This window comes from Cyrtonyx montezumae, unplaced genomic scaffold, assembly GCF_038088225.1.
Source record: "Cyrtonyx montezumae isolate F1298 unplaced genomic scaffold, pur_monq_1.0 scaffold_23, whole genome shotgun sequence".
NCBI lineage: Eukaryota > Metazoa > Chordata > Aves > Galliformes > Odontophoridae > Cyrtonyx > Cyrtonyx montezumae.
The window spans coordinates 11191682-11218832 of NW_027071970.1; the positions used below are offsets into that span (position 1 = coordinate 11191682).

At 41.3% G+C, this 27151-nt stretch overlaps 1 protein-coding gene across 10 annotated transcripts in view; it reads right to left on the bottom strand.

Moving 5' to 3' along the window:
• Positions 1-2304: 2304 nt before the first annotated feature.
• The window catches only part of ATXN2 (ataxin 2), a 49699-nt gene continuing 24852 nt past the window's right edge, over positions 2305-27151 (bottom strand). For 2 of the 10 annotated variants that reach the window (XM_065739252.1, XM_065739250.1), the window contains 13 exons: positions 27053-27112; positions 25165-25353; positions 24348-24455; positions 23497-23567; positions 22640-22947; positions 22108-22171; positions 21853-22005; positions 20568-20634; positions 18474-18658; positions 17748-17880; positions 8365-8510; positions 7277-7504; positions 2929-3883 (listed from right to left, as the gene is read on the bottom strand). In XM_065739252.1, the coding sequence (XP_065595324.1) occupies positions 3680-3883; positions 7277-7504; positions 8365-8510; positions 17748-17880; positions 18474-18658; positions 20568-20634; positions 21853-22005; positions 22108-22171; positions 22640-22947; positions 23497-23567; positions 24348-24455; positions 25165-25353; positions 27053-27112 (1916 nt within the window). In that variant the 3' untranslated portion in view covers positions 2929-3679. Of the gene's footprint in view, positions 2836-2928; positions 3884-7276; positions 7505-8364; positions 8511-13449; positions 13504-17747; positions 17881-18473; positions 18659-20567; positions 20635-21852; positions 22006-22107; positions 22172-22639; positions 22948-23496; positions 23568-24347; positions 24456-25164; positions 25354-26929; positions 27113-27151 lie in introns of those variants that run through there. The other 8 variants (XM_065739251.1, XM_065739245.1, XM_065739254.1 and 5 more) reach the window with 7 other exon arrangements.

The following is a 27151-nucleotide window of genomic DNA, read 5'->3' on the forward strand; positions in this document are numbered from 1 at the left end:
AGTTGGAATGGTCCCCTAAACATCATCTGGTCCCACTCCCCTGCAACACACAGGGACACCGACAGCTCAGTCCCAAGGGCTCCTAATGCAACATCACTCACAAACTCACAGAGAACCTCTTTTTTTTTTTTCCCCTATTAAAATTAGAGCCTTCAAGAGCATTAATTTAGGATTTCACTTGAAAACCAAAACCTCAAAGCTTTTACGAAGGGTCTGAGCACTATGTGCACCACTGGCCCTGTGCAGCCCATGGCCACACAGAGCTCTGCTGTGCTAAGTGACCACCATGCATAAGCAGACAGGAGAAAGTGGCTGCATCCCCTTGAGAACCCACATGGAGTTTTGTGCTTCCCATCTCCCGCTCTGCTCTCGTTCTCCATTTTATGCATTCGGAGCATGCAAAGCCTTTTTTGCCCAACTCCTGTTTCAGACACCCCCAGTGCCTGCCCTACAGCAGCCAGACCACAAACTGGAGCATTCCAGAGAAACTGATACTGTGCATTGTCACCTCCTGGGCTGCCAAACACAGGGAGGCTGCAGGGGAACAAAGCAGTCCCTGTGCTCTCTTCCTTCCCAGAGCCGTGCTAAGGCTGCAGGCAGCAACGTGGCCCCCGTGCACCAAAAGGCAAATTGAGGACAGGGCCGCCCAAATTTGGGGCTTTAAAGCCAATGCCTCCTTGGTGCGTGGTCCTTGACGGGGGAGAAGCTGCTCAGCAAAGCTCTGTGAGCCCACAGAATGCTTGCACATGCTGCACCCCCAGGAACCCCACATCTGAATGAGTTTTTCCCCAAAAGATGAGAGGGTCTCACCCCAACTCCCTCACAATCAGAGCACTGGTAGCAGCAGGACGGGGAAAAGGACTGCAGCCACACACACAGTGTTCCTAACCCACCCTATTGTTGCAAGGGATTTGGTGTAGTCCAAAGAGGAACCATTGTGCTTGGATAGAAAAACATAACACTGAGTTTATCAGGTCATGCCCCCCTGCAAGGTGAACGCAGTGCTGAAGGTACTGTTACACAGGTAGGAAAGGCACTCTCAGGACACTGCCTTTGGCAACAAGGATGCAAAGGGAAGGGGTAAGTGCATTTGCTCACCAGCTAGGACTGCAGAGACCTGGTTCTGAGAATGCCTATGACACAAAGCAATAATTAACATTTTTAGTTATCTCATCCCTCCCTGCCCCACTGCACGCCGGGCAGGCTCCCAGCACTGGCACCACCACTACTTGGCACTGCAGCACAACTATCCCATGGCAAAGCCTCGGGGAAGAGCTCTGAGTCCAGGCAAAGCCAAAGCACAGGGAATCCCCATGAGCTGGAGTAGTACCAGCACACTGGGAAGAGGCCAGGGAGGGGCTTTTTTTGTTCCACCACCTCCAGAGCACACAACACTGCTGTCACACGACACAGCATATAAAGCCCCCAAGTGTCTGAACACAGTATTCCAGACTTTAAGGTGAGCTCTCTTGCTCCCACCAGGGCACAGCCTGCACCAGCAGCAGGGCAGCCCCCGCACGCCCTGCCACCCAGCCTCTAGGGTGACTAAAGCCAACAGGTCCTGTTGGATGAGTTTATTAGTGATTTGGAAGTTCTACTTTTCACCTGCACAGAAGAGTTCTTCTTGTATAGTAGGTTTTCTATATATTGTTTCTGTATGTACTGTACAAGTAACTTATTCTCGAATAATGCAATTTTACCATAATATAAAAAAAAAAACACAAAAAAACCTGCTCTTAATAAACTGTTTTTAGAACTCGTTTCTCACTTTCAGTATTTCACCTCATTCTCTGTAGTGCTGCTGTGGGAGCAGACCAAGAGCTGCTCGAAGCCACAAACCCTCCCTCGGCAATGGAAGCTCCCTGCCAGCAGGAGCAAGACTCCATGGAGGCTTCTGATGGTCGCATGCCCCCTGCTGCCCACCTGCTTTTACTTACATTCATTTCGTGTTATGTGTGACATCTTCTGTACAGGAAGCAGAGCAGCACGAGGCTGAGGCGTTAGGGAATGGACCCAAACAGAGGAAATTCTTTACAACCTGTGCTCAGACTTCTGCTCTGAACCCTCTGACTTGTATATCTGCAATGGCCCTGCAAGTCACACACACCTGATGGGGTTTCCACGGGTCTGAAGCTGGAGAAGACATTAAAGAGAGATACTGGTAAAGCAAAACACAAACAATACGTAGGTCAGTTTTTAAAACTTTTTTTATTTTTTAATTTTTTTTTTTAGTTTTTATTTTATATTATCTACAAAGTAAAAGTTTTCTTAACTTAAAAGTTACATCACTGTCTCACGATAGTGATCATCTCATCAAACGTGATTTATAAATAATAATTCATCAGTTTGACGATTAGAATCTTTTTTTTTTTTTTACTGAACCTGTTTCAAGTTTAGTTAGAAGTAAAAGGGATCTCCAAGTCTTGATTTTTAGTGATAATAGCAGCAAGAATCACTCTTGTTACTTCTTTTGCTAGCTGATGAGTTCATAACTTTGAAGGGTCATTAAAAAATAAATAACTTCCAGTTTTCAGCAAGCAGAGTTGGGGCACTTGCAGGACTCAGATACAGTGCATGGAATTATGGAATAGCCCACAAGTTCCTAAATGCCTCTACTCAGTCCGAATCTCTCCCACTGCAAGATGAACTGTTAGCATTCCTAGTGGATGTTACAAGAAATCAATTTTTTTTTTAAACAAAATAAAATGAAATTCTAGTTTTCTGTGCTTCCAGTTGGCAGAAGCAGTAGAAGGAGGGTATTTGGCCTACAAAAGGTATCCAGCCTTTCAGTTATTCCAGATGAGCCTTACAACTGCTGTTGGTGGTGGGCTTGTACTGTAAAAAAAAAGTTCAAATGTAAATAATAGATTGGCAAGCCACACAACAGTTTGCTAGTAAAGTGGTCACAGGACAACGACTGAGCTCAACTTTTATTCTTTTTCTTTTTTTTTTTCTTTTTTAAAATTTCTCTTTTCTTTTTAAAGAACAAAACAATACCCTGCATATCAAGATGTCCTTTGGATGCTTTTCTCCTCCCTAAACCCTCACAAAGCAGCTTGTTCTGCTCACACATTCCCCAAGACATAACATCAGAGGCTGTTTGGAAACAAATAATGATAGACACCTAAGCAACTTTAAAGTAGAAAGAATTCATATAGCACCTACTTTTCCCCAGAAGTAAAAGCTGCAGAATGGTACTCCGAATTAAAGAATAGACTTCAAATGTCACTTTACTTCAGTCAGTAGAAGTCTAACAGCACTACCCCCGAGCAGCATTGTCACTCCTGTCCTCGGGACCGACCGCTTTAAATTTAACAACCCCCCGGATCGTTACGAGCAGGCTACACAGTCCATTCCCCACAGCAAAACCATGGCAATACCTGGAAGAACACAGCCCCACCGTGTCAGAGTCTGCACAGTTATCCAGTTCTGTACTTCAGCTACACAGAAACAAGGTCTTTGCTACATTAGCTAAATCTGGCATGCTTAGCTAGGCTTGCATTTGGGCTGGCAAAGTACAAACGCTAAATGCACAAACAGTTTGCCTTCAGCAGCCTGCCACCTTAAAGGACATCTTCCATTTGTTTTCTGCTTGGTTTTTTTTATTATTATTATTTTGTTATTCTTTTCCCCAAATCTGGTTCGTAACAGTTCTCCTCGCTACTGTGACCTGGCTCAGTTACGGTGCAGGTCTCCCGGGCACACACTCCTCACCTGAAGGGTGCGTCATATAGGGGAAATGTGTTGTTGTCGAGACTGGAATGGGCTGTAGTGCACTTTGAGCGATGGCGGCTTGGGGACCACCAGGTGGCTGTGTCGTCATTAGCATCATTGGAGCATGGGCAGTTGGGTGAGAAGGAACCATTCCTGACTGTACATGAGCCTGAAACAAAGAGCTCTTTAGTATAATGGTCACAAGGAGGCATCTCTCCTGGCCACATGACTAGCAAGTTTTCTCCAGCTCTACCAGTAAATCCAGAGATTTACTCCATTTTAACTAGATTATCTACAAAGGGATTAAAAAAAAAACAACAAACAAAACAACTAAAATAATAGCTTAAAAAAAAATAGGCTCAAATCCCTACTGCTGGCTCCGAGTCACATTCTCAATTTTAGCAATAATTTGGACAGTGCACACTGGGAGAGACTGCTAGCGTTTAAACAGAGGGATATATATCTTTTTTTAAATCTCAGCAACAAATCTTCAAAACATTATTGTTAGCAACCAAGACCAAAGCACTTCCTATGCAGAGAACGCACCGGGTGCACACAGGAACCTCACACGTACTGGAGCTCTGGCATCCCTTGCTCCCTTCTCATTACACAGCTCCACATTCTTTCATGGCTCCCTGCCCTAGGAACGCTCCCTCGAGTGACCTGTGCCCACACTATCTTTCATCTGTGCAGTCATTCTAAGATGAGTGACTTTATCCCTTGATGCTGTTAGGTCAGCTTTGTTCTGTTTCCAGTTAAGCTCATCGCAGTTAAGGTCCTCGTGTAATCTAAGCAATCATAATTAAGTCTCAGCAGAAAAAAGGAGATTAATCTTCATTATGGCTGATCACCTTCTGGCAAACCAGGTCGGTAACTTGTCGGTTGACTTCTTTTGCTTAGAGTGGTTCATGACTCTAGAGATTGTCAACTGTTTTGAAAAACGAGTAAACCCTGGTTTCTTAAAAGCACAGCACATTGAGGAACTCCTGGAGCTCTCAGTCGGTTTGTCTTGGAAAAAAAAAACAACCAACATTATTTGCATCTAAGGTTTGCTTTGTCCTTCTACCAGATCCCACTGACAGGGCGCTGCGGTGCAGTAATCGCAGCCTCACGACTTTCACAGGCCAGTAAAGACAGATAGCAGGTAGTGGCTACAATTTTATTTCTTAAAGACAAAAGGGTTATTTGACTCATCACAGACATTCCTCAAACTCTTTATCAGACTTGCACTGTATTAATAGCACTCAAGAAGCCTTTAAAGGCAGGAACTGCAATTCAAATCTCACTCTTGCTCTAAAAAGGGCTTAGAAGATAAGGCTGTGAACAAAAACACCTTTCAGGATGGGCACCATTTTCACTTTGACAAACATGCTATTACAGCAGCTGTAACGATAAAGCAGCTATTCATATAGCAGCTGGATTCAATACAGACACACACCGGATAAAAAATTTCACTGTGGCTCAAACGCTTTGCAAATTGGAAGTTGACAGTACGTTGTAATGAATTTTCAAGTACTGCTTCTCAAGTGAGATATGTCTAACAGCTCGATTCATCTGAGAACCTAAAGGGAAATTCAACTGATCCCCTGTGTTTGCCTAACTGAAACTCCTACTACATATTTCACAATGGTGTTCAGCAGTTGGAAATCGCACTGCTGAGAAACTATTAAATCCAGTGATTAGTTTCCCCACAATGGAATAATTACACACATTTAAAACTTCTTACAGAGCTGTAGTTATTCCTTCATCAGAGGTTTTTTTTTTATTTTTTTTTTTCAGGGAAATTACTTCATTTCAAAGTCAGGCTGGTATAAATAGCTTGGATTATGGATCGTAATTTTCACCCTAAAAAATTACAGCAGAAAAGACTGCGTACGTCGAAAATCAAGGGTAAAGCAGGCTTTGCCTGCAATTGCTAAAAATCCTGACTCAGCAGTCAGTTCTGGCTAAAACTTGCATTTCATTTGATTTAGCAAGGTTTGCTTATGAAGTGCTTGGCACACAGAAGGAAGACAATGGCCACATCCTGCAGTGCAGGCACAGGTCTGGCCACAGTGTGCACAGCACAACTCCTGTAAGGTCTTATCTTTAAGTTGCCTTTGAAACAAATGTGTTTCGTATTTCAAGGCACAGCACTGAGCATGCCACTCACCTGCAAGCTTCCAACAAGACCCTTCTAAAGGGCTGCAGGTGGTATCTCGAGGCAACTCAAGAAGCTCTTAGACCTGGGCATTCACACCGGTGCCACCATGCCAGAGCAGAGCAGCAGCTCGTGTAAGCCAAGGATCTGAGGACATGGCGAGGTGCCACAATAGCAGTAGTCACGTTTGGGCATCCTCTCTTTATCCTCCCACAATGCAAAAAGAAAAATCAAAAGCCTAGCAGAAGTAAAAGCTATAAACTCAACATCAGCAAAACAACTCTTAAACAACTATTAATCAATTTGCTTGACTGGCTGTTCCAGGGAGATTTTACCAGAATTCAGTATGGGACCAGGGTCCAACTTGACTAACCTCCCTACCTGCAGTTAGGTCATGACATCCCAACTTTTCTTAACCTGTATGAGAAGGAATAAGCCAGGCACCAACAATCTGATCTGAAGAAGCAGTCGTGCAGGCAAATTCCTGACTAATTGTCTGCTCCTTGACAAAGCTTACTAAATCCATGAGATTTAGTAAACATCAGAAAATCTTTGCAACACTGCTTTACGCAGAGCTCTTGATTAATGAGTCATGAACTTCCCTTCCCCAAATCCTTTTTCCAGGGAGTTGACCACAAGAGACCAGTTAAGAGAAGTGGGTTTCTGATCCTGTAGCGAAGACTGTCATTGAGTTGCTCAACAATCATCGGGGATCTCCTGCACACACAGTTCACTTAGAACCAGACACACACACACACACACACACAGTTTTCTCTTTCAGCCAGGATTGTCTTGCAAATCACCTCAACTAAATCTCATCCATCTCCCACTGCAATGCAGCCTTGCTACTGCCCAGTAACCATTTGTATTATCCTTTACTAAATGTACTTGTACAAATTTGACAACACAAAGTCTACAACTGCCACCAAAAGCAGCAATTCAGCTTTCTTCCACCCAGCTCTCGTCTCCAACCTTTCTCTAAGCCAGCTCTTCCTGTGATCATGCAGTGAACCTGAGTAGTGAACTGATCTGAGAAACAGCCTAAAATAGGGGGAGGGGAAGCACACTTCAGTTGAATCAAGTCCCCAGTCTGGTTTGCTGCATGGCCAAACAGTGTTGTGAGCAGAATGGGAGGGCAGGACAAGAATGGGAATCGGGAACTGGGAAGAGAGCTCAATTTCTTTCAGTAGCAGTGCCAGCTTAAGATGTCTTACAGTTGTAGATGCACTGGGTATTGGAAGCTGAGGTTCAAATATCATGTAAAATTCTAAAAGAAAGGCAATGTACAAACAGAAACCTAAGTAACACAACAGGTAGTTCGTGCTGAGAGGTGACAGAATGGAAATCACTTCAGCAGGCCCAACTGTCCTATCTTTGTGGCATTAAGACATTTAGTCTTGAAGGTTGTTAAACTGTGTTTACCTGGGGGACATGGGCCATGTGTGGCGGATTGGTATATGCAGGTTGAACATGGGAGGGATGAATGGTGAAGACTGTTTGTTGTGCTGTAGGAAAACTATTTTGTGGAGACTGCGTATTGGAGCCTGGCGTCATGGAAGGCGGGGTTGGAGCTAGACCTGCGTGGTAAATTGCCGACTGCTGCTGTGGGTTTGCCAGGTGGAGTGCCTGAGCAGCCTGGTGCTGATGATGCTGTGAAAAATAATTACAAAAAAAAAAGACAGTAGATCAGTGAGGATGGATTACAGTCTAGAAATGAGAGACATTTACACTACTCCCCACAATAAGAAACATTTGCAAAATTGCTCTCCATTGACAATCTTTTAAGTTGCAAATCAAAGGATCTCCACATCTACTGTCACCAGAAAAATCACTGCAATTGCACGGGGCTCATCTTCCCCTTGCACTACAGCCACGTATACAGGAGCTCGGAAAATATATGTGCTGACCAGAACCTATACTGCCAGACAGACACAGAGACCCTGCAGCCTCAGGGTTGGACGTACTTCCCAACTGCAATGAGAGCAGCTCAAAGTCATGACCAGGAGGAAGCTATGGTCTGCAGCATTATCACAAGTACTATTTTGCTTTTAGATGCTGTCTTGGAGAAAAATCCTTCTCAGTGTTAATCTGGTATTTCCAACTCCACTCACATTAAGCTGCAACAAAATCACAGGATGGAAACGAGCTACACCCCATCCCTTGTAGAGATGGAGAAATGAACGGTTAGACTCATGTTGGCACTTACTGAGGAAAAAGGATTGCCACAAGTTTTCCTCCTTGCTTATCCTACAAATTATGCCATGAGTCTACCACATTTGGCTGCTACAAGTAGAGAAGAATGAGATGATAAATCTTCACTTCTAGAAAACACAGAAAGCTGGACAGTTCCTGGGGGAGATTTATCACACATGGGCAGTTTGGGCAACTTCCCCCACCATTCTTCCTCTCAAGGAATCAATAGATCGATGTGAAGGCACACACCGACGCAATGCCTCCCAGTAGAGTGTTTTAAAAACAATTCAAAGACATTCACTCCCTTAAGATGTTACCTGCACGGGGCTAGGAGCAGGGTGGCTTCCAGCATGTTGGCTTTGCTGCTGGCCAGTTGGCGTAGCTGAAGGCTGAGGATGCGGAGGGTGCGGATGCAGGGTAGCATTAGGGTGGGCATACTGCTGAGCAAGTGAGCCAGTGGAAACTAGGATGAAAAAGAAAAATATTTAACAACAGACATGGAATATGCATTTCATCAAGTCACTGTCTGCACTTGAAGATTTTGTTACATCTCTATCATACCGTAAAAATATTCCCTCCCCCTTCTAAAAAAATATTTATCTTGCAAATAGCTGAATATCTTACCTTGTGTTCATGTAGATTTTGCAGAGAAGTCTATAAATAACCATAATTAGACAGTTCATCTTCCCTAGTTTGACAATGCAACAGATACTACATATAAAAAAAGCAGCATTTCATCTTTGTTTTGCCAAATAGATTGGTTTGAGATATCAAATTTATCTACACAATTTAGTTTTTCCTGAAATATTCTTTAAAAAGCTGTTACAAGCCACTTTTATTTCCACCATCCAAAAAATTATTTGGCCTTATACCTGGCTAACCTCACCATGCTACTCTTCTGGAAATTGCTCACAGCACAGTCCCTGTAAAGCACATGCAGTGCATGTATGCTTAAGAGCTACAGGGACACACAGTATACACATCAGAGCTGAGGAATTTTTGCAGAAGTCAGTGTCTTGCACTAAAATAATGACTCTCTCCTTCCCCTTATGGCTGATTACAGATGTTTCTGGATCACCACCATAACGTGAGCTTCTCAACACTACCATGAAATTCTTAATTCCTTGAAACAGTAGCAAATAAGGTAAGAAACTCCAAAAAAGGGAAAAAATACCCACAGCAATATGAAACTCACACAAGTGAAACCACATCTGTTGCTACAGCCATACAAGTCTCCAACAGCAAACTAATATCAACAAGATCCTTTCCAAGAAGGTCTGCCCAGTTCTACTTCAAAAAGGGCCATGCTAAGTTGCTTTCCTCTCCTTTTTTTTTTCCTTTTTTTTATCTGAGGGAATCAAAGAAAGCATGAAAAGCCATAATAACAGCAAGACTTCCTACAAACAAAAAGTACTCAACTGGAAAGTAAGACCCTAAAAATGAAACTGCGTTGCCTGTTCCCTCTATTGCTTCTAGATCTTGTGCCACAACTCCACAGCTTGCAGCTACACTTCTGCACGAGACAACGTGCACTCCTCTTTCCAGTTTTACAGCTTGTCAAAACTGCAGCTAGCTCTGCTGACAATGGTACTGGAAGAGAAACAATCAAAGCAAACAACAACCTCCTCCTGAATTTGCTCCCTGAAATTGCTCCTCTTTTGTTCTGGTACCATTCTGTCTTTCTGACCAAAGCTAATCACACCACTCACTGCTGCGTTACAGCTTCTCCCAGGGGTTTTGTATTGCATGAGAATTTGAAGTGGTTTTGTTTATTTGTTGGGTGTTTTTTTTTTGTTGTTTAGTTTTGAGGTAGAGTGTTCTGGTAGCATTTTCTTGCCTCAGTAAACACACTTGGAAAGCAGAGCACAAGGAGCAACTCCAAGCATAGCTACGGTGTTGCAACCACCTCCCCCTGCTAGGAAAATACAGGGTCTCACTTCTGCAGGCAACTGCTTGCTGCAGCTTCTAAGGAGCTCCACTGTGCAGGGCTCTATGCTCATGAACACACAGAACTGCTTGAATATATAGAAAGGACAAAAGACAAGATGGGAGGAGAAACAACACAAAAATGTAGCTGCATCTGAAAGCAGAACAGTATGGAACAAAAGCACGTCTCAGACAGCAACCACGCTGTGCTCGACACACAATTACCCTGTGCAAACACTTCTCTTCCTGCAGTCTGGCTTGCTATAAAGCTGCAAACGCTACTCCTAAAAAGCTCAGACTCAATGTAAGTATAAGCATACTGCATCTTTTTGCCTCGTGGATACGTTTTGCCTCCGTGCAGGCCATTATAGAGGCCTCTCCTTTATAAAGTAACTGCTCAGCATGTTTAACTTAATCCCACCCTGCTGTCCTGAAAGCTCTACTAAACCTTCCCTGAGCAAGTGGTCTCACAGCGACGTGCACCACAGCTCCAGGCTATTAGTACAGATGAACTCCATATGCACTTGTAACCCTGAATTCTTGGGCTGAAGTGTACTCAGGCGTGACACGTGCAGCAAAACCCATTTATCTTCTGCCACACAGAGCACTCAGTTACACTTCCAAAAGCATCAAAAGCAAGAAAAGTCACTGTTTTTCGTATCACTACTAAAATCTACTTTGCAGCAGCATCCCTACCACTTTCAGATTTGGACAACTTTCAAATACCACTACTCCTTACAAATACTACACAAAAAAGAACAGAAACCAAGATTATTTTTACAGTACGAAACTTACAGTTTCCTACAGCAGGAAAACCTTCTCAAACTTGTTATTATACAACACTCTGAAAAAGGCCAGATGTTATTATCTCTGTCAAAGTAATAAACTCACAGTGGGATCCACTTGTTGCCAAAGGGCAGGCTACCAAAGATTTCCTTCCCCAGCTCTCATTCCACTGCCCTGGCCACAGAGTTGGCATCTCTTCCTGTAAGTTACCTTCTGCTCCATTCAGGAGGTTTTTGAATGTAAGTGAAAATTAATGCCAAGTCATAAGATATTCAAGGCTTCCCACATCCTGCCACACTGCCTGTTAAGAGTCCCAAAATAACGTGGTGCTCCCTGAAACCATTAGTGCAATTCATCCTTCATTTCCCCACTGCCCAGAGAATAATAAACAGAGTTATTCTGAAACAGATACGTTACACAATCAAACTTCACAAGGAGAAATTTCACTCTCAGGAAAGCAGTTAAACTAAGAAACTGTGCCCCAAAAATAGGGAAGTGTGGGGAAATGTCATACTATCAGCATCCATAACATTCCAATAATCTCTTATCCAAACATTCTGTTATTTGAATTGTAGAACTGTCATTTCCTCAACTTCTCCTCTCCTCTATTTTGTCTTCACAAATTACTCCAATAACCTCCACAAGTTCAGTTAAGTTGAGAAGAGATGCTGCTGCAAATTATGTTTTAATAGTAATATTAACATTAAAAGTGCATTTCAAGACAAGATCTTTGCACACTTATCTAAATCCTGGACACAAATCAGAAGTGGTTCAGGAAGAGTGGCACCAAGAGGAGCACTGATCTATGTTAGCTCAAACCAGAGGTCAAATTTTAGCTCAAGGAGTGTAAAAGGGTTTCCATGTGTAGCTGCTGCAATTGAAAGTTTATGACAAACCACGGAAATCTCCAGAGCAATTTAGTGAGCCCTCTGCAAGAAGTCTTGCAAAATGGTCTCTAGAAACCCACCTACAAAGCCACAACTAAAGTGAGTTCAACATCTTTTTAACTCATCAAAACCGCTCACTACAAACCAGATAAGATGGGGCAAAAATATATATATATTTTAAAATGACAGATTATCCATTTTCCCACATCAGCACTTTGTAGCTTTTTCAATCAGCCATCCAGTAACCATGAAAGCACCAGGAAAGCCCCAGGCAAGGACAAAACAGCCCCGCAGAGCCCCTTACTGTCTCACTTCTTCCAGCACAAACACACTGCTTCTCACCTATGGTCCTCTCCCCAAGAAATGCTCCTTGAGGAAACCTGCTGCATCTTTTTAATTGCAGGACACATGTAACTGAACTAACCTGGAGATGCGTGCTGTGAAGGAAAGTCGGGCAGTATTGAGAAGAGCACAAATGCATTTAAATACTGAATTCAGCTCTACAGAATTGCAACCCATGACAAAAAGTCAGCTACCAAACTCAGCAAAGGAGCTGAAATCAAGAGGTCAGAACAGCAGAAACCAAGCAGAACTCCCAGATGCAGAAACCATATCATGTAATTTCCTATTTCCCTGGTAGGAACCTCAATGCTGCCAATGGTGGCCATCATCCAAAGATGCCCTGAAGCCTATTTTCAAGAACTGACCAGTGAACAAACTTCAGAACTATTGCCAGATCCAGTAAGATGGTGAGGATAACTACATTTAAAAGACCTGAATGGTAGGAAGCAAAGCAATAGCAACATTTCTTTCATAATATCAACATTTACAGAAGTCATTTTACACAGGCATAGTAGACTTCCTTAAAAGATTATCCACTAAAGGAACGAGCTTCTTAAAATTATTTCCGTGCACCAAATCAATATGCATGAAACAGTACAGGTCAACAATCCCACATGGGTAGCTTGCATAAAACCAGTTCTGTAGGGGACAAGGGACACAAAGGATGACTGCTCCAGAAGAGATTTTTTGGAGATAAGTGGTATTTCTCACACGTCTTTTTTGCATCTGGTTAACTCAAATAAATAAAAATAGAAGCAGAGTCCCTGGCATAGGCTGCAGCCACACGAGGGAGGCCCACTGCAGTACACGAATAAGTCTGACAGTACCCTGGAGCTGCAGTTTCCTTCCTCATGTCTTGGCTGACAGCTCCAGCCCACCCCTTCCAGCCTGACTGCCCCAAACAGCTTCCCTGGGGCTCCGTGATGAACCCCAAAGCACTGCTTGCATGACATCAGGGGACCCCTCTTACTCACTGCTTGCTTATAACAACGCCTGCAGGGACAGCACAGCGATGCAAACTGTGTCCCTCACTGAGCGAACTCCTCCCAGGGGCTCTGAGCTTGAGCTCCAGCCTTCTAAAGAGATGAGGCATTCCTCCTTTTAAGGAAGCTCATTAACTCACAAAGTCTTACGTCCCAGTTGGGCCATGGAACAAAGGGAACAAGAAAGTTCACCTAAGGAAAAGCTGTCCACACATGGCACTCGTTTCTGGTTACAGATGAAGAAAGTGGGTACCCAAGTTCAAGTGGGTTTACCAAACAAAACAATAAAAACCACTTTCCTGTGGTGTTTTAAATCTGTTCAACAGCTCTCCTGCTGAAAGGAACTTCCCTGTGTTTTCTACATACTGGTTTGGTGCAAGGAAACCTGTTCCCCTCAACACGTCCCAATCGTTTAACATCTGCTCTTTAGATAGCGCTTTTCTGTACAACCAAAATTAGTACAAAAAACCCAACTCACTGGCAAAGTAGAAAGAAGGGCCTGTCTCCTTGCTGTATGGTATTTTGGGACATGCTGAATTTGGGAAATAGAAAGGTAAATTAGCCTCGTGCCGCGTGCATGCTTCCCATCTTCTGGAAAGGTCAGTGTTTTGTTTTTGTTTTTTTTTTAAAGACTGTAGAATCATGCAGATATCTGTATTTACTTAGTTATTAGGGTTGGATATTTAGTTTTACAACTGAGTGAAGATGAAACAACACGAGTTTCAGGTTAGCCTTCCTTCTACACTGTGATACTGAGGTCTTCAGTAATTAATATAGTATTAACACAAAAATAAACTTTACGTCAATTCATGATCTATTGCAATCCACTGTAACGTAACAAGAAGGTTAAAATGTAATTACATCAAACCAAAAATCACCCCCCTTGTTTGTTCAACTGTTTCACTGTCATTCTTAACAGTTCCAAGACACCTTTGGTGACTGGTTCACTTAGTCCCTGGAGAATCCTTTGAAGCTTACATTATATCCACCATTGTACTATCAGGGTAATAGAATTTACTCTACTGCTGAGACAGAAACCAGATAAAGTTAGAGACAATACCAGACCAGCAAAACATATGCAGAAGGGGAAAGAGGAAGGGAGAATGGGGACAGGAATGACAGCACAAAAAACAGGAAATGCATCTGTATAAAACCAAGGTCTGGTTTTACACAAGTTTCTGTTTTGTTTTTAAAACACAAAAGTTTTTCAGAGAACTCCAGTTATCTACAAGCATACACAGTTCAGCTACATGGTAACACAGCAATTAATTGGCACAGGAATACATCCACCCTCAGCTTAGAGAACCAGATTTTCTGCCAACACCACAGGACAAGTTGTGTCTTTGGGTGACATAGGAGCAAGCCTTGAGCCATCAAACTTGACCAGAGCAGCAATATGGATCGTACAGAGCCAATGCTTCAAGGAAGGTGGTGTGTCCTGAAACCTAGGTGCAGGGTGAGGATGGGTCGGTGTCACAGGGGTGTGTGGGGCAGCTATCAGTATGTGTGCTGCCCTGCTCCAGCAGAACCTGCGTGTCAACTTCCCTTGGTAAGGGAAGCTCAGTCTCCAGAACTTATGAGCTGAAATGTGTAAGAGCCATCTGTACAGTCTGATTGGGCTGACAAGGTGAAAGAGGGCTGAGTGAGCCTTCCCAATTGTGTTCTGAGGGGGGAAAAGCCCAAGGATTTACACATTCCTTCTGTGCGCTCAGATAGGACTGCGGTGAGCACACAGCTGAGCTGCTCGGCTCCTCTGCTTCTCCTGTCAGCAGCAGCTTGGGAACACAAGCAGGGCACTGGCAAAGAAATCCCAGAAGTGCACAAAACATCCCATTAGACAAAAATATTTTGCTTTAAAATGAAAAAAGTGCAGATCAACAAGCGAAAGTCACTACGTGTATTTGGAATTGAGAACTCACTTCCTGAGACAGGAACGAAAACAAAAACTAAACCCGTGGCAGTGAGGACCAACAAGCATTCCTCCTCACTGCCAGGCAGCTGCTGCTTGCCACAAGCATTCACTTGTCCCAAACCATTGAAGAAGATGGAGTTTCAGAGCTCACCAGAAAACATTTCACACCTTAAGTACACATCATAAGCAGTGCCCCAACCCCCATGGCTCAGCGCAGCTGTCCTTGTAGACATCTTCTTTCTACCACATACACAGGAAAAAAATGGAGTGAATTTCGCAAGAATTATCTCAAAGGAAGCACCAGAACCTTGAAGGATAAAAGGACACTGTAACCCACTGAATCCTGATATGAACGGGGGGTGGGGAGGGAAGTCAGAGAATAAAAATAAAAATAGATCAGACTGCTATTTTAAAGAGCCAAAGGGAAATCTGAGAAACTTGCTTGAGCAAACGCTCCGAAATCAAAAGCAGAAATGGTTCTTTCTCAGGAAGTTGTTATTCTGGATTTTCAAACTGCTTCCAAAAAGAGGACCAAATTCAATTCAGAATCAGCACGTGGTGGTATATTTAGCTCAAAGATTCCATGGGTAAGCTTAAGATCCCCAAAATATGGAATGTAAGTTATAAATACCTTTGTATGTTACCATTCAAAACTACCTGTCACTCAGACTGAAGGGAATGACTCCAGCAAGTTGCTTGTCAGCACTTTACTCCATAAGCAGCATTCATCTGCTACCTTGGGCAATTCTACATTTCTTCCAAGCAGTCACGTATCAATAAATGGAAGCCAATTATCTCACAGATGGACTCATTTTCAGGAAAAATCATTAATTAGCCTGGGTATGGTGTTTGAGTAACACATGAAAACCTTGCGTAAAACCTGGGAATCAAGTGATGCACTACACCTGAAGCCACTCCACGGGTAGCTAACTGTAAACTTTGAGTCAATCCATGTTCACAAGGCAATAAACACATTTACACACAGCAAGACCAATACTCTTTAAAGAAAAAAAGTGTCTCATAAGGAGCTCATGATCCAACTGGGCCAAATGTTTTCTATAAACAAGAATTTTAAGCACTTGATCATTTACTGGGAACGTGGGAGAATGTTTGGAAGAGTCACCAAGCAGGCAGTAGAAAGAACACAAAGACATGCAATTTCTGTAAATCAGGTGCCCTTGAAAAAGCATTGTTTAAATTATGTGGAAGGAAATAGCAAAGAATTCTCCATTTTGACCCAGCTTAGTTGTGTGTACTGATAGTTGGTCACATACCAACAACAGGTAAGCCACAAAACCAACACAAAATGAGAACTAACTGTTTTAAGTTAGAATATCAGTGAAAAAAACTATGCAGACTTCTGATCAAAGCCAACAAAGTGGAACAGGCTTGTACTCCAATGCTGTAGGACCCAGTGCTTACAGAAGACAAGGATGGTGCACGGTGGGGAACTGCTAGGAAGTAACAAGCAACCGTTCTGAATGAAGCTTCTGAGATTCTCTCATGTCTAGCTTTATTTTAATTGGGATCTGAGAGGAGAATTTTCACCAATAAAGGTCTGAAAGCCTTTGATCGTTCAACTTTATCAGAATTCTATTTAATCTAATGAAAAAGCAAACAGAAGACCTGTTTACACGAGCACCTCAAGCACAAGAGTTGAAAAGATCAAAGTAATACATTTAGTAAGGACCTGTGAGAGAAAGACTTAAGCTCTCCATGTAACTTCCCAGTTCAACTTTATTACAAATGAGCTGAGGTGTTCTTTCAAATAGCAAAAAAAGCTTCTATTATTTTTGTTTCTGTACTATGTTACCATATTACTGTAGAGATCTGACAGGATGTTTTCAGATGGGTGAGACACAGACTTGTTTAAATCAAAATTAAATTTCACACTAAATTTCAGATTTTTAGCCTTGTTAAGTTTTTGTGACACATCGTGGACTTCCATTGAGCATTAGAGTAAAACTAAGCACCGGAAAACATACAAAGATGTCTAAAGGTACAGAAAATCTTTTATTAGAATCTAAGTCAATAATATACGTGACCCAATAAAAGTCTTCCTCAGATGCTGTAACAAGTATTGAAATGTTTTCAAGAGACCATCTGTCGTTTTGACAATTCATGACAATGTTCAAGCCTTCTAGCAACCTTGATTCTACCTCTTTCCACAGCATGTTTTGCAGTGAGGTTTTCCCCTCCCACTGGGGCATTGATTTACCATACATTTGTAATGCTTTAGAAGTTCTTCACATGATAGTTTGTAACAAGGTAAACCCACATTTTTGCCATTTCACTTTAAGTGAAATATGCTCATCTGATAATGCTGGAGACTGAAGTCAAAGCAATACAGGAGTTGTTTGCAATACTTATATCTTGACTTACCAAAGAAGAAAGGTAAGCAACACAAGTTTTATTTTGCTTAGACAGTAGTGTTCATACTGTTAATAATGCTAGTAGTATAAAGACAGCATTTCACTAGTTGTCAGAACTAAAGTCAAGTTTTGAAACTGAGGTCAGAGCCTTGCAATAAAACCAGTCCTACTTATAAACAAGAAACAATCAAGGGATGTTGTGTCAAGGGCATCAAGAAACTTGAACAAACTTCTTTCAGTAGATATCCTTTAGCAGCTCCCAGCTTGAAATTTCATCTTGGTCACTGGCATCCTACTGAAATCAGCACACTCGAGTTTTCATTTTAACCAGGTGGCTCAGTTTTCAATGCTTTGCTCATCACCTTATGATATATAAACCACATTTACTGGTGTAATTTTGAGTGATACCCATATTTGAACCTCGAGATTTAAATACATCCCTGCACAATGTAAGAGCTTAAAAAGTTACATATAACACAAAACGTTTCCTACCATACATAGCATGCGTCTGTTCATGCGCACCATACTGTGTTGCAGAAGAAGATACTAAACCAGGCTGTGCATGAGTTGGTGGTGCCATCATTCTAGCGTTGCCCTGTATTACAGGGCTATAAACATGAGGATGCTGCATTCAACAGAAATAAGAAAAAACAGGCAGTTAATTAGAAGAGTATTATAAGAAACTAAGTCTGATCTAAACAATAATTATGTACTTAGAAAGAGCAAGAGCTTGGCCTTACTGAAAACACAGAGCAAACCAAGAATTTCATACTATCACACTTAGCCCAGTTGCCCTAAGAACATAAGGATGTTTTCCACAGTGGATTAGAAACTGACAAAAACCACTAGCGTGTCTAATTTCTGCCACTCTAATTACGTAAGCTGATGTACATAATTACATATTTATCCAATTAAATATGTTTATTTAAAAGCCTTTGAACTGAGAGTACAATTTGTCTATTTTTACAGCATAACTAGATGTCCTGCCCCTGACCTGAAAGGAACCGCTCAAAAAAGGTAATATCAGTAATAAACGTCAATAACTTAATTGACCTTAAAATCTGTTAAAGGCTTTGAAGCACACTGCAACACCAAATATGCTCCAGAAAAGAGAAACCTTTCAGACTGACTTCCTAAGACTGGAGACAGTATGGTATCTGGGACTGAACCACTCGATTATTTGTTGTGCCGTATCACATACGCCAAAAGGACTCTTACCTGAGACTGGTAGTGTGGCACATGCTGCACAAGAGGCTGATTAGGAAACTGCTGGGGACTATATGCAACATACTGTGTTGAATAAGCAGGTGGTGTAGCTACAATTGGAGGGCCTGCTGCTGAGGCAGGGTGCATCATGGTGCTCTGATGATGCTGGTCTTGCCGTTGCTGTGGCATATTTGGTACTGCAAAGCAAAGAGCACCTTGCATTAGAAGTACAGGATGAAAAACGTTAGTTTTACTGAAAGCTTTTAAACATTACAGTAGCACTGTTATCAAACAAAAGCTCATTTTTAACCTCCACGTTACACCTCTATCAGAAAGCAGCAAAAAGTAACTCCTCCAAGAAACATTTCATCAGTCATCACTGCATTTTAAGACATATACACAGCCACAAACCCAGGCCTGCTTTTTTTGTGAAGAAAGGAAGGTGGAGAGAGAAAAAGACTGACAAGAATCAACAACAAAAGAGAAGGGTTATGTCAGGATACCCACAATAATTCAGTTTGGTCCTATCCCCTTCAAAAGGCTTAATTTATCCACTATGGGAACAACTCAGCAACTGCTCCATCAACTGGAAAGCTGAGTGTTAACATTACTTGTGCTCATGGCTGAAGAGAGCAGAATAAAGCTCTCCACACAGCTGCAATTTCAGGTATTTGCATCTCTTAATCTCTGTGCTATCCTTCAGGACAGCATAAAGTCACTTTTAGATCACGATCTGCACTGAAGGGGAAAAGTCAATCCATAGAAGAAAAGGAATAGAAATAATTGGAGAGCAGAAAAGATTAAAAGAGCAGAGCACCACAGTGTGGGACTAAGCAACAGGGCATGACAGCTCCAAGTGAGCTCTGGTTTGCTGCAGTGAGGGTGCAATTAATAACTAAGCTAACTCAAGCATATGTAAACTCCACTGCAGAGTCCAGTGGTGTCAGACTTCTTAGGGAGAGGGAAATGTTGAAGATGTCATTAAATTCACTCAACAATGATTGCATTTACACAGCAAATCAGCAACTGAAAAAAGTAAATACTTGATGCAAATTGAACAGGGTAAAAACACTGAACTCTAACACATGCAGCTTCTTCAGAGCTATGTCACATGCAGAATGGACACAGAGGAAATAATGACACTTGGGAAAGGAATTCTGAACAGAGATGGGCCTCACAGGGCAGGAGTACCCATCAGGATGCTCCTAATTCAAACATTAAGCATCAGCAACCAAAAGATTTCATTAGTCAGGCCACAATGAAACTAGGGGACTTTGAAATAGAAATATATCGCAGGCTTCTGTCTTCCTGGCTATCAAAAAGGCCACTTGTCTACTTCTAAACAGCAAAACTGCTCTTTCAAATGATTTCCTACAGCAACAGCTGAGCTGCAGCACTGGACTTCCATCACAGATAACAGTACAACACTGCAAGACAGCATGCACTACAATGAATTAGATCAATATCTGAAATGAGGCTACAAAAACAGGACCATCAATTTCTATGCTCCTTCTCTGTACTGTAGAGATGAGTACATCTCAAAATATGCAGCCACAGGTGTCACTTGCTAAAATCATGGCACTGTTAGTCCAGCTGTTCAGCTACTGCTGCAGTGGGAATGCAAAAGAACGAACTGGAACCAGGAAAAGTTATTTGCAGATGCATAAGTATACTCATTCTGAAAAGAAAAAAAAAAACAAAAACAGATTCTTCTCATTGTCAGAAACACTCTGATAAGGCACCACTCAGGACCCTGCTGCAAATCAGTATGGAGAAAACACAAAGTTCCCTTTTAAACAAATCTGTAACATTTATGAAGTATAGGAAGCAAAACAGCTTACACTACTTTTCCAAGTAACAGAAACCTTTTCCAGTTTGCAAAATCAAATTCCCAAAACAGCAGTGCTGTGCCACACAAACTTACAACTATTTGGCCAAATTACATTACCTACAAATGCCTATTTCCATTTAACGTGCCTTCATTTAAGCAGTATTTAAAATACCAATTTGAAAGCAAAAGCACACGGGTTAGAAAATGCACAAACATTTGTTATTTTGTTCATGCTGCATGCAAACTAAGAACCAAACAGGCAGTATTATTCTCACCTTTACCTGCTCTATATGTCTTGGCTTGGTTCACTGGCATGGGTGTCATGGGTATAGGATACAAAGGCTGAAACAGAAGGAAGAGTTTAAGCTAAACATTCCTTTTAAAAGCATGAATGCATCTGTGTCAGGGTGAACAGCTTTCATACATTTTACTCTGAGTAAAAAATAATTAAGAAAATACAATGACCTCTAATTATATTTGAAGCCATTTTTTCTTCTTAAAACTTGACTGACGCTATTAGCTGACAAACACAACACACACTGTGACATATCAGAACTCTTGGTAATAAGTTTCCACCATGAAACTGGTGTCATTGGGATCAACCATATCCTAGATATCAAACTCTATTCAGAGACAATTTATACAAATGATGTAATGCCTTAGGTTAACATATTTAACAGTTCAGCTCTTCACCAATGTCATACAGCACAGTATAAAAATACTGCCGCTAAAAGCCAGCTAGTAACATCCAAGTATATCTAACAGTAGTGAAAAAAGCACTGAAGATGTTTCTTGGCTATCTTAAGAGTTTTGAAATAAGACTGAAGCCTCACGCAAGTTTCTTGCAAACTCCTAACAAGAGTTCTTGTGACCTTGTTGAAACTGACAACTAAATTACTCATTAACGCATTCTGAGCATACTGAGTATTTTGTTAACACATTACAAGAGCAGAGTTAGCACAAGATCAATCACCTCCTCCTCTACAAAAACCTTTAACCACAGTTGGATTGTTGTTAGCCATGTTTTTTTTTAATAACTAACAACCACTTTGACCAAAAGGAGGAGAGAAAAAAAAAATTCCAAATTTCAAATATGGTTTAGTGACCTCTGCCTAACCTACGTTTTCTTTTACCACTGTGACTAAGTCTGCATGTACAACCAAGCAAGACCATGTGGTTGGCAATAACCAGCCAACTAATGCTAATATTGCTACTGCAAGCAATGCATTAAATAAGACAACTTTATAGCAGAGTTTGATCTGAAACCCTAGTGCTGGGAGCACTGGGGAGGAGGTCTGCACAGATTAACTATAAATGCAAGTAACAGCTGTTGGAATTTACAAGTGTTTGAGATTATTATAGCTCTCAGGTCGAAAGGCCACTGGGGAAAGTCAGTATTTACACAGCTAAAACTGAACAACAATGTAATTGTTCTCACATTTATGGGAGTAATACGAGGTGTACTATTACCCTCTCTCAACTCAGATGTCTTAAGTCTCCCCACTTGGCTGACAATCATCTGAAAAGGGTAAACCATTTGCATCACATGCTGAACTTTACCTGCACGCCTGGACTCACTGGAACCGGGTACATCATATTTGGTGCAAAACAAACAGGCTGAGTGTACACTGGAGTTGGCTGCTGATGGCCCACCATGGAAGGGCTTGGTTGAGCTTGTGGGCGAGGGGAGGTTGGCGTAGTAGAAGGCTTCGGCTACAAACAGAGTTCAGCAATGCATATGCAAGATTAGCTTGATTATGTTCCATGTAAAAAGTCTGCCTCTGAACAAATGTTAAACAGGATCGAATAACTTACCTGAGCAAAAGATCGAGGGTTGAATTCTTTTGCATTAGGATTAAGTGTTGATTTTCTAACTTGCCTAAACATGAAGAACAACAAAAAATAACACTGAGCATTATTCCATTACAGCACATATGCAGAACTCCCTAACAATTATAAATTTACAGACTCCATTTCTGAGAACTCAGACAACATGGCATGCAAAAAGCCCCTCTCACTGTCACTACTCTTACTACACTTCTCCATAAAGAAGTTTTCCTGCTGTTGATACTTCAGCACATATGGGGCAGGAAAACATTTAAATCATCATCTAGACACAGAACAGGCACCAAGAGGACTAGGGCTACACATGCAATCATCTACCACTGATCCATAAGATGGATTTCATTCAACACAGGCATCTCATCTGCTGTCTCCGTTGTTCAATAACAGACAACGTACATTGGCCACATCAACATTAGAATACTTCATGCTCATAATAGCATTTCTACTAACAATTAAAAGCTAATAACATATTTGCTTATTCTAGAAGACATAAGTTACTCACTCAGAAGTATCCTTCTTCTCTTCTTTATCCTCTTTATCTTGTTTGCTTCCAGGCCCAGATGTCTGTACACCTTGTGAAGTTACCTCAGGCCCTCGCTTTTGCTCGGAACTATTACTTATTGATGGAGAAATACTTGGACTATTAGGTTTGCTACTGCCACCGTTAGAGTTAGTATTACTGCCAGTTTCTATGATAGGTTCTTTAGGGGTTGGTTCTGTCTTTTCTTTAACTACATCTCTCGATTTTTCACCTTCTCGGGTTTTGTTTAGCAGCTGATCCACTGCATCTGAAGAGGAACTTGACTGTAACTGGAAGAGAACCCAAGGTACATGTTTATTACATTAATACACAAAACTAGGAGTGACAACCTAACACCATCATGGAGTACAACAGTCCCATAGGTCTTAATCATTTGGAAATGACCTTTTCAAACAAACATTTCTATAGAAAAAAAACCAAACAAAAACAACACTGACAATGTTTTAAGCCTACACTCTACAAGTAGCTATTTCAGTTTCCCTCAGCAAAACCCTCCATTAAACACTGAAGCAGCTCTACCATCCGCAGCATAATGTGTTAATTCTTAGTACCTAATTATCACACAGGTTTTGGTCAGCATTTTCAGTGTACAGTATTTAAGTTGATATGCACACTCGTGCAGTAGGCAATTGGACAAGAAAAACTTAGCACTGAATTTTATAACATTTAGTGTGAGCTCTTATGGACATTTTCACAAATTGAGCACAAGTTTTAAGGAAATGTTTTCCTGTTAACATACACAATGCATTCAGTTCATTCAAGTAATCTGGATGAGTGAGAACTATGACACCATTAAGTTAGCATACAGAGAAACTTACCCTAAAGTCATTCTTAAATTTCTTTAAATCATCAATCTGTTTTCTATGTTCTGAAACAATTGGAGATACACCTGCCAAATATAAAACCAGAATTGTCCAAGCATTTGTAATTCAGGTTTTTATCTCTAACCCCCACATTCCTAAATTTGTAAAAAGATCCTGTTTATACATCTACAAATTAAATGCAGCTGTATCACTTTATCTGTGATTTGGTATCATTCCATGAACTGCATGTATAAGGGCAGAGAAATAGTCTGTATAAACAAGGCATTACATAACTGACATATCTATAATTCTAACACATCACACACTAAGACAGAAGCCCTGAGATAAAGACTACAGAACCCAGATGAACACAAAGAAGCATGCAACAGAACCCTCAAAGCATAACATGCCAGCATCTCAAAAATATCCGTTAAAGGTGAAATGCTGAACAAGTTCCACAATGTAAGAGGATTTTTTTTTGAGAAAAATGCTGCAGAGGAAAAAGTAACATTAAGGCGTAACAGGATGAAGTGTAGGTAAAAAAAACAAGTGAAAATGACCAGAAGTATTGTGTGCACAGCTCTTAGTAAAAAAAACCCAACCAGACCAGGAGGAAAAAGAAAAAAAGGAAAAAAAAATAATCACATAATCCACATGTATGTCTCTATACTTTGAGTAAATTAAATGAGTCAAGAACACTTAAAACTGTAGATCTGTCACTGCACGATCTTATTTTCCCTATACAACACCCAAGATGGACTGCCTTAAAGTCTTCCTTAAAACACTAACTAAACTAGTCAATATCACAGGTTTAGTGCACAGAATTACACACTACTCAAGTATTTATGGAAGCTTTCAATACAAACCTTTGTTTTCAGGTTTAGGAAAACTAGGAGAAGTCTCACTTGGCTTTATATTCTCCTTGTTTCCAGTTGCAGAATTTTGCCTCTGGTCTTGAAGCCTGGTATCTTTAGCTAGAAAAGAAATTGCCAAAGTTATTCTCTGACACACAACTCGAACTGACTAAAAAGAGATGACGAGATAGGAACAAAAAAGAGATTTTACCACATTTAGCTTCAAAAAGAAAATCCCTATGTTACACATTTCCTGCTACCTCTTTAGGGTCTGGAGAGTTATTCTTCCTCTTTGCCCATCCTATGGTTATTTAACCAAATGAAAGTGTTCCAGCCAAACACACTCCTCCCAGTCATACACAGATCCTTAGCTAGGCTGAAAAAAAACTTTAAAATGAAATTATTTCCCATGGAAAAGCGCTTCACTTGTAATCTTGAGAGTCAAATCTTTGACTGTACTCTTGAAATGTTTGTTCTTTCACTATGCTTATAATAAATAGCCTATGAAATCAGTGATCTGAGTTTCTTTAAATGAGAAAACAGCAAAAAGTTCCACTTGGAAAAAAGTCCCAAATTAGGTCAAGCACCCATACTTCCATACATCCTAAAGGGCAAAGGAAATTAAGCACATTCTGATTAAAAAGCCTTCTGAACCTTACTTCAAAGTCATCATCACGGGGAAAAAAAGGAACTCAGTCCATAGAAAAATTAAACGCATCAGTCAGAATTTCTCCCATCATTTAATAAAGCAGCTTTGGTCTTGTAAAGGCATTTTCATTTTCAGAGATGAGGCAAGGTAAGCATCTGCCAGCTAGTGAGGGTTACTCACCTTCATTGGAAGGGGTAACTGCTCTGTTGGATGCAGGGCTGGCAGGTGTTGGAGAGGCAGCTGGAACAGGCATGGCAACAGATTCAGTGGGAATAGTACCAGGTTGAGGAGAAGGCAGAGCTGGTCCTGCAGGAGTGCTGCTCTGCCTCGGAGACCTAGGCCTGTGTGTTTTAGGGGATAATCTTGGAACTAGAAACAAACAGGAAAAAACAGTTATAGGATAAGTTTCTTCATTTGCTCAGCAGTTCGCTTAATCTTAAAATGACTAAGAACATGCTTTAATATACTCAATCGAACATTATTTAGTGATTGAAAACCTGTTTACCTTTCAGGTACATCTCTTAGTTCTTTACAATGCAGCATTTCAGATAAATGGTGCAATTTTCCTGCAGATAGTCCCCTAACATATATCACTGCTCTTCAGACCCACCAAGGAACTGCAATGTGGTCTCTGGCCCCTCAGTGGTCCAAGAGCTCACATTAACAAAGTTTCAGACAGAACAGAAAAAGGTGGTCGTATCTCCATACAAACAGATAGAAAACATTTTTTGAAAGGCTGGGGGAAAAAAAAACAAAAAAACCCCATCACCTTCTTCTTCACAGCACTTCCTCCTTTGGAGGTTTGTCAGCTGCAAAAAACAAAAATTAAAAAGAACAAAACCCAGCATATCTTACTGAAAGAAGATACGATGTCCACTTTTGAGCATGCATTAAAAGCAGCAAAGAAAGCTGTATATTTTTTAAAAGGTAAGTTGTACCTCCTGCTTCCTGCTCATCCCACAGTGGCTAGCTAGCTTCTTTATGTCATACACTCATACATAAACTTCAAGAGAGCAAGAAGAAAGTTCTACTTGCATAGCAGTGATATATCAAGTTGGGGTAGGGAGGAAAGATGAATTGGAGAGAGTGCCAGAACAGAAGCGTTTAAAACTTTTCCACAAGGCAACCAGGACTATGGGGTTGTCTATGTATTAGGCAGGAAGTCATACTTGCTTTCTAACAAGTTCTTTCCCACTGCCCTTCTCTAGAATTCTAACACCACTAAGAAGTATCAGACTCTGAACTGTTGCTCACTTCCACCTGGAATCAAGAAAGCGCTCAGCTGCTGACGACTGACCAGAACACAGTCCCAACTACAAAACCAGGGCTGCTGTCACGAGACTGAGCTTAATATTTAAAGTCAAACATGAAAAAAAAAAAAAAAGTATGTTAGCTGATTCAGAGAAGACACTGATTATACCTGCTGCTACAGTACTCACGACAAACACAAAACGACCACTTAAAATCTGCATCGCTTTTTAAAGAAAAAAGTACATCCAACTTCACTTGAGTATCATTTCATCTTTTCTTGCAATGCCAGCTTTCCTCTACCCAAATACCTCACTCGTTTGTGAACCATAACAATCCAGCTATACTGCCATTAACCAAATTCAGTAGAAAGATATCTAGCATTTTCTCATCTCCTTCAATAACATTCCAGAAGGTTCTTTCTTTCAACAACTAACACCCACATTTTTCCTTCCTTTCATACAGCAGCTGACTTATCCTCTCTGCAGTTCGGACAGTATTATACTTTAAGGATCAACTCACCAGTTGTTTCACTAAACTACCTGGTAACATCCTTCTCCAGCTACATCTAAGCAAGCTAAGTTTGCAAACCAGTGTATTCAGACCCTGAACAGTCTAGAAACGCAGCATTCTGCTTAGCATTAAGACTCTAAGGTACCCCTGGCAAGCCATCTGCAATAAGCCAAGCTTTACCTACCCCCACTGACAACTGATGACCACGTCCCACCTGAAGGGCTGCCTCGTGCCACTGCAGTAGTAGATGCTTCCCCTGGTGCATTATGAGATACAAATTCTAAGCCACTTGAAATTGTACCCCTACCAGTAGAGACTCTGTGACCTCGAGGGTGCCGTTGTGCCTTAGGAGACATCCGTGGAGGCCCTGAGAAAAAAGACAACCCCACACAATAAGTACTTCACA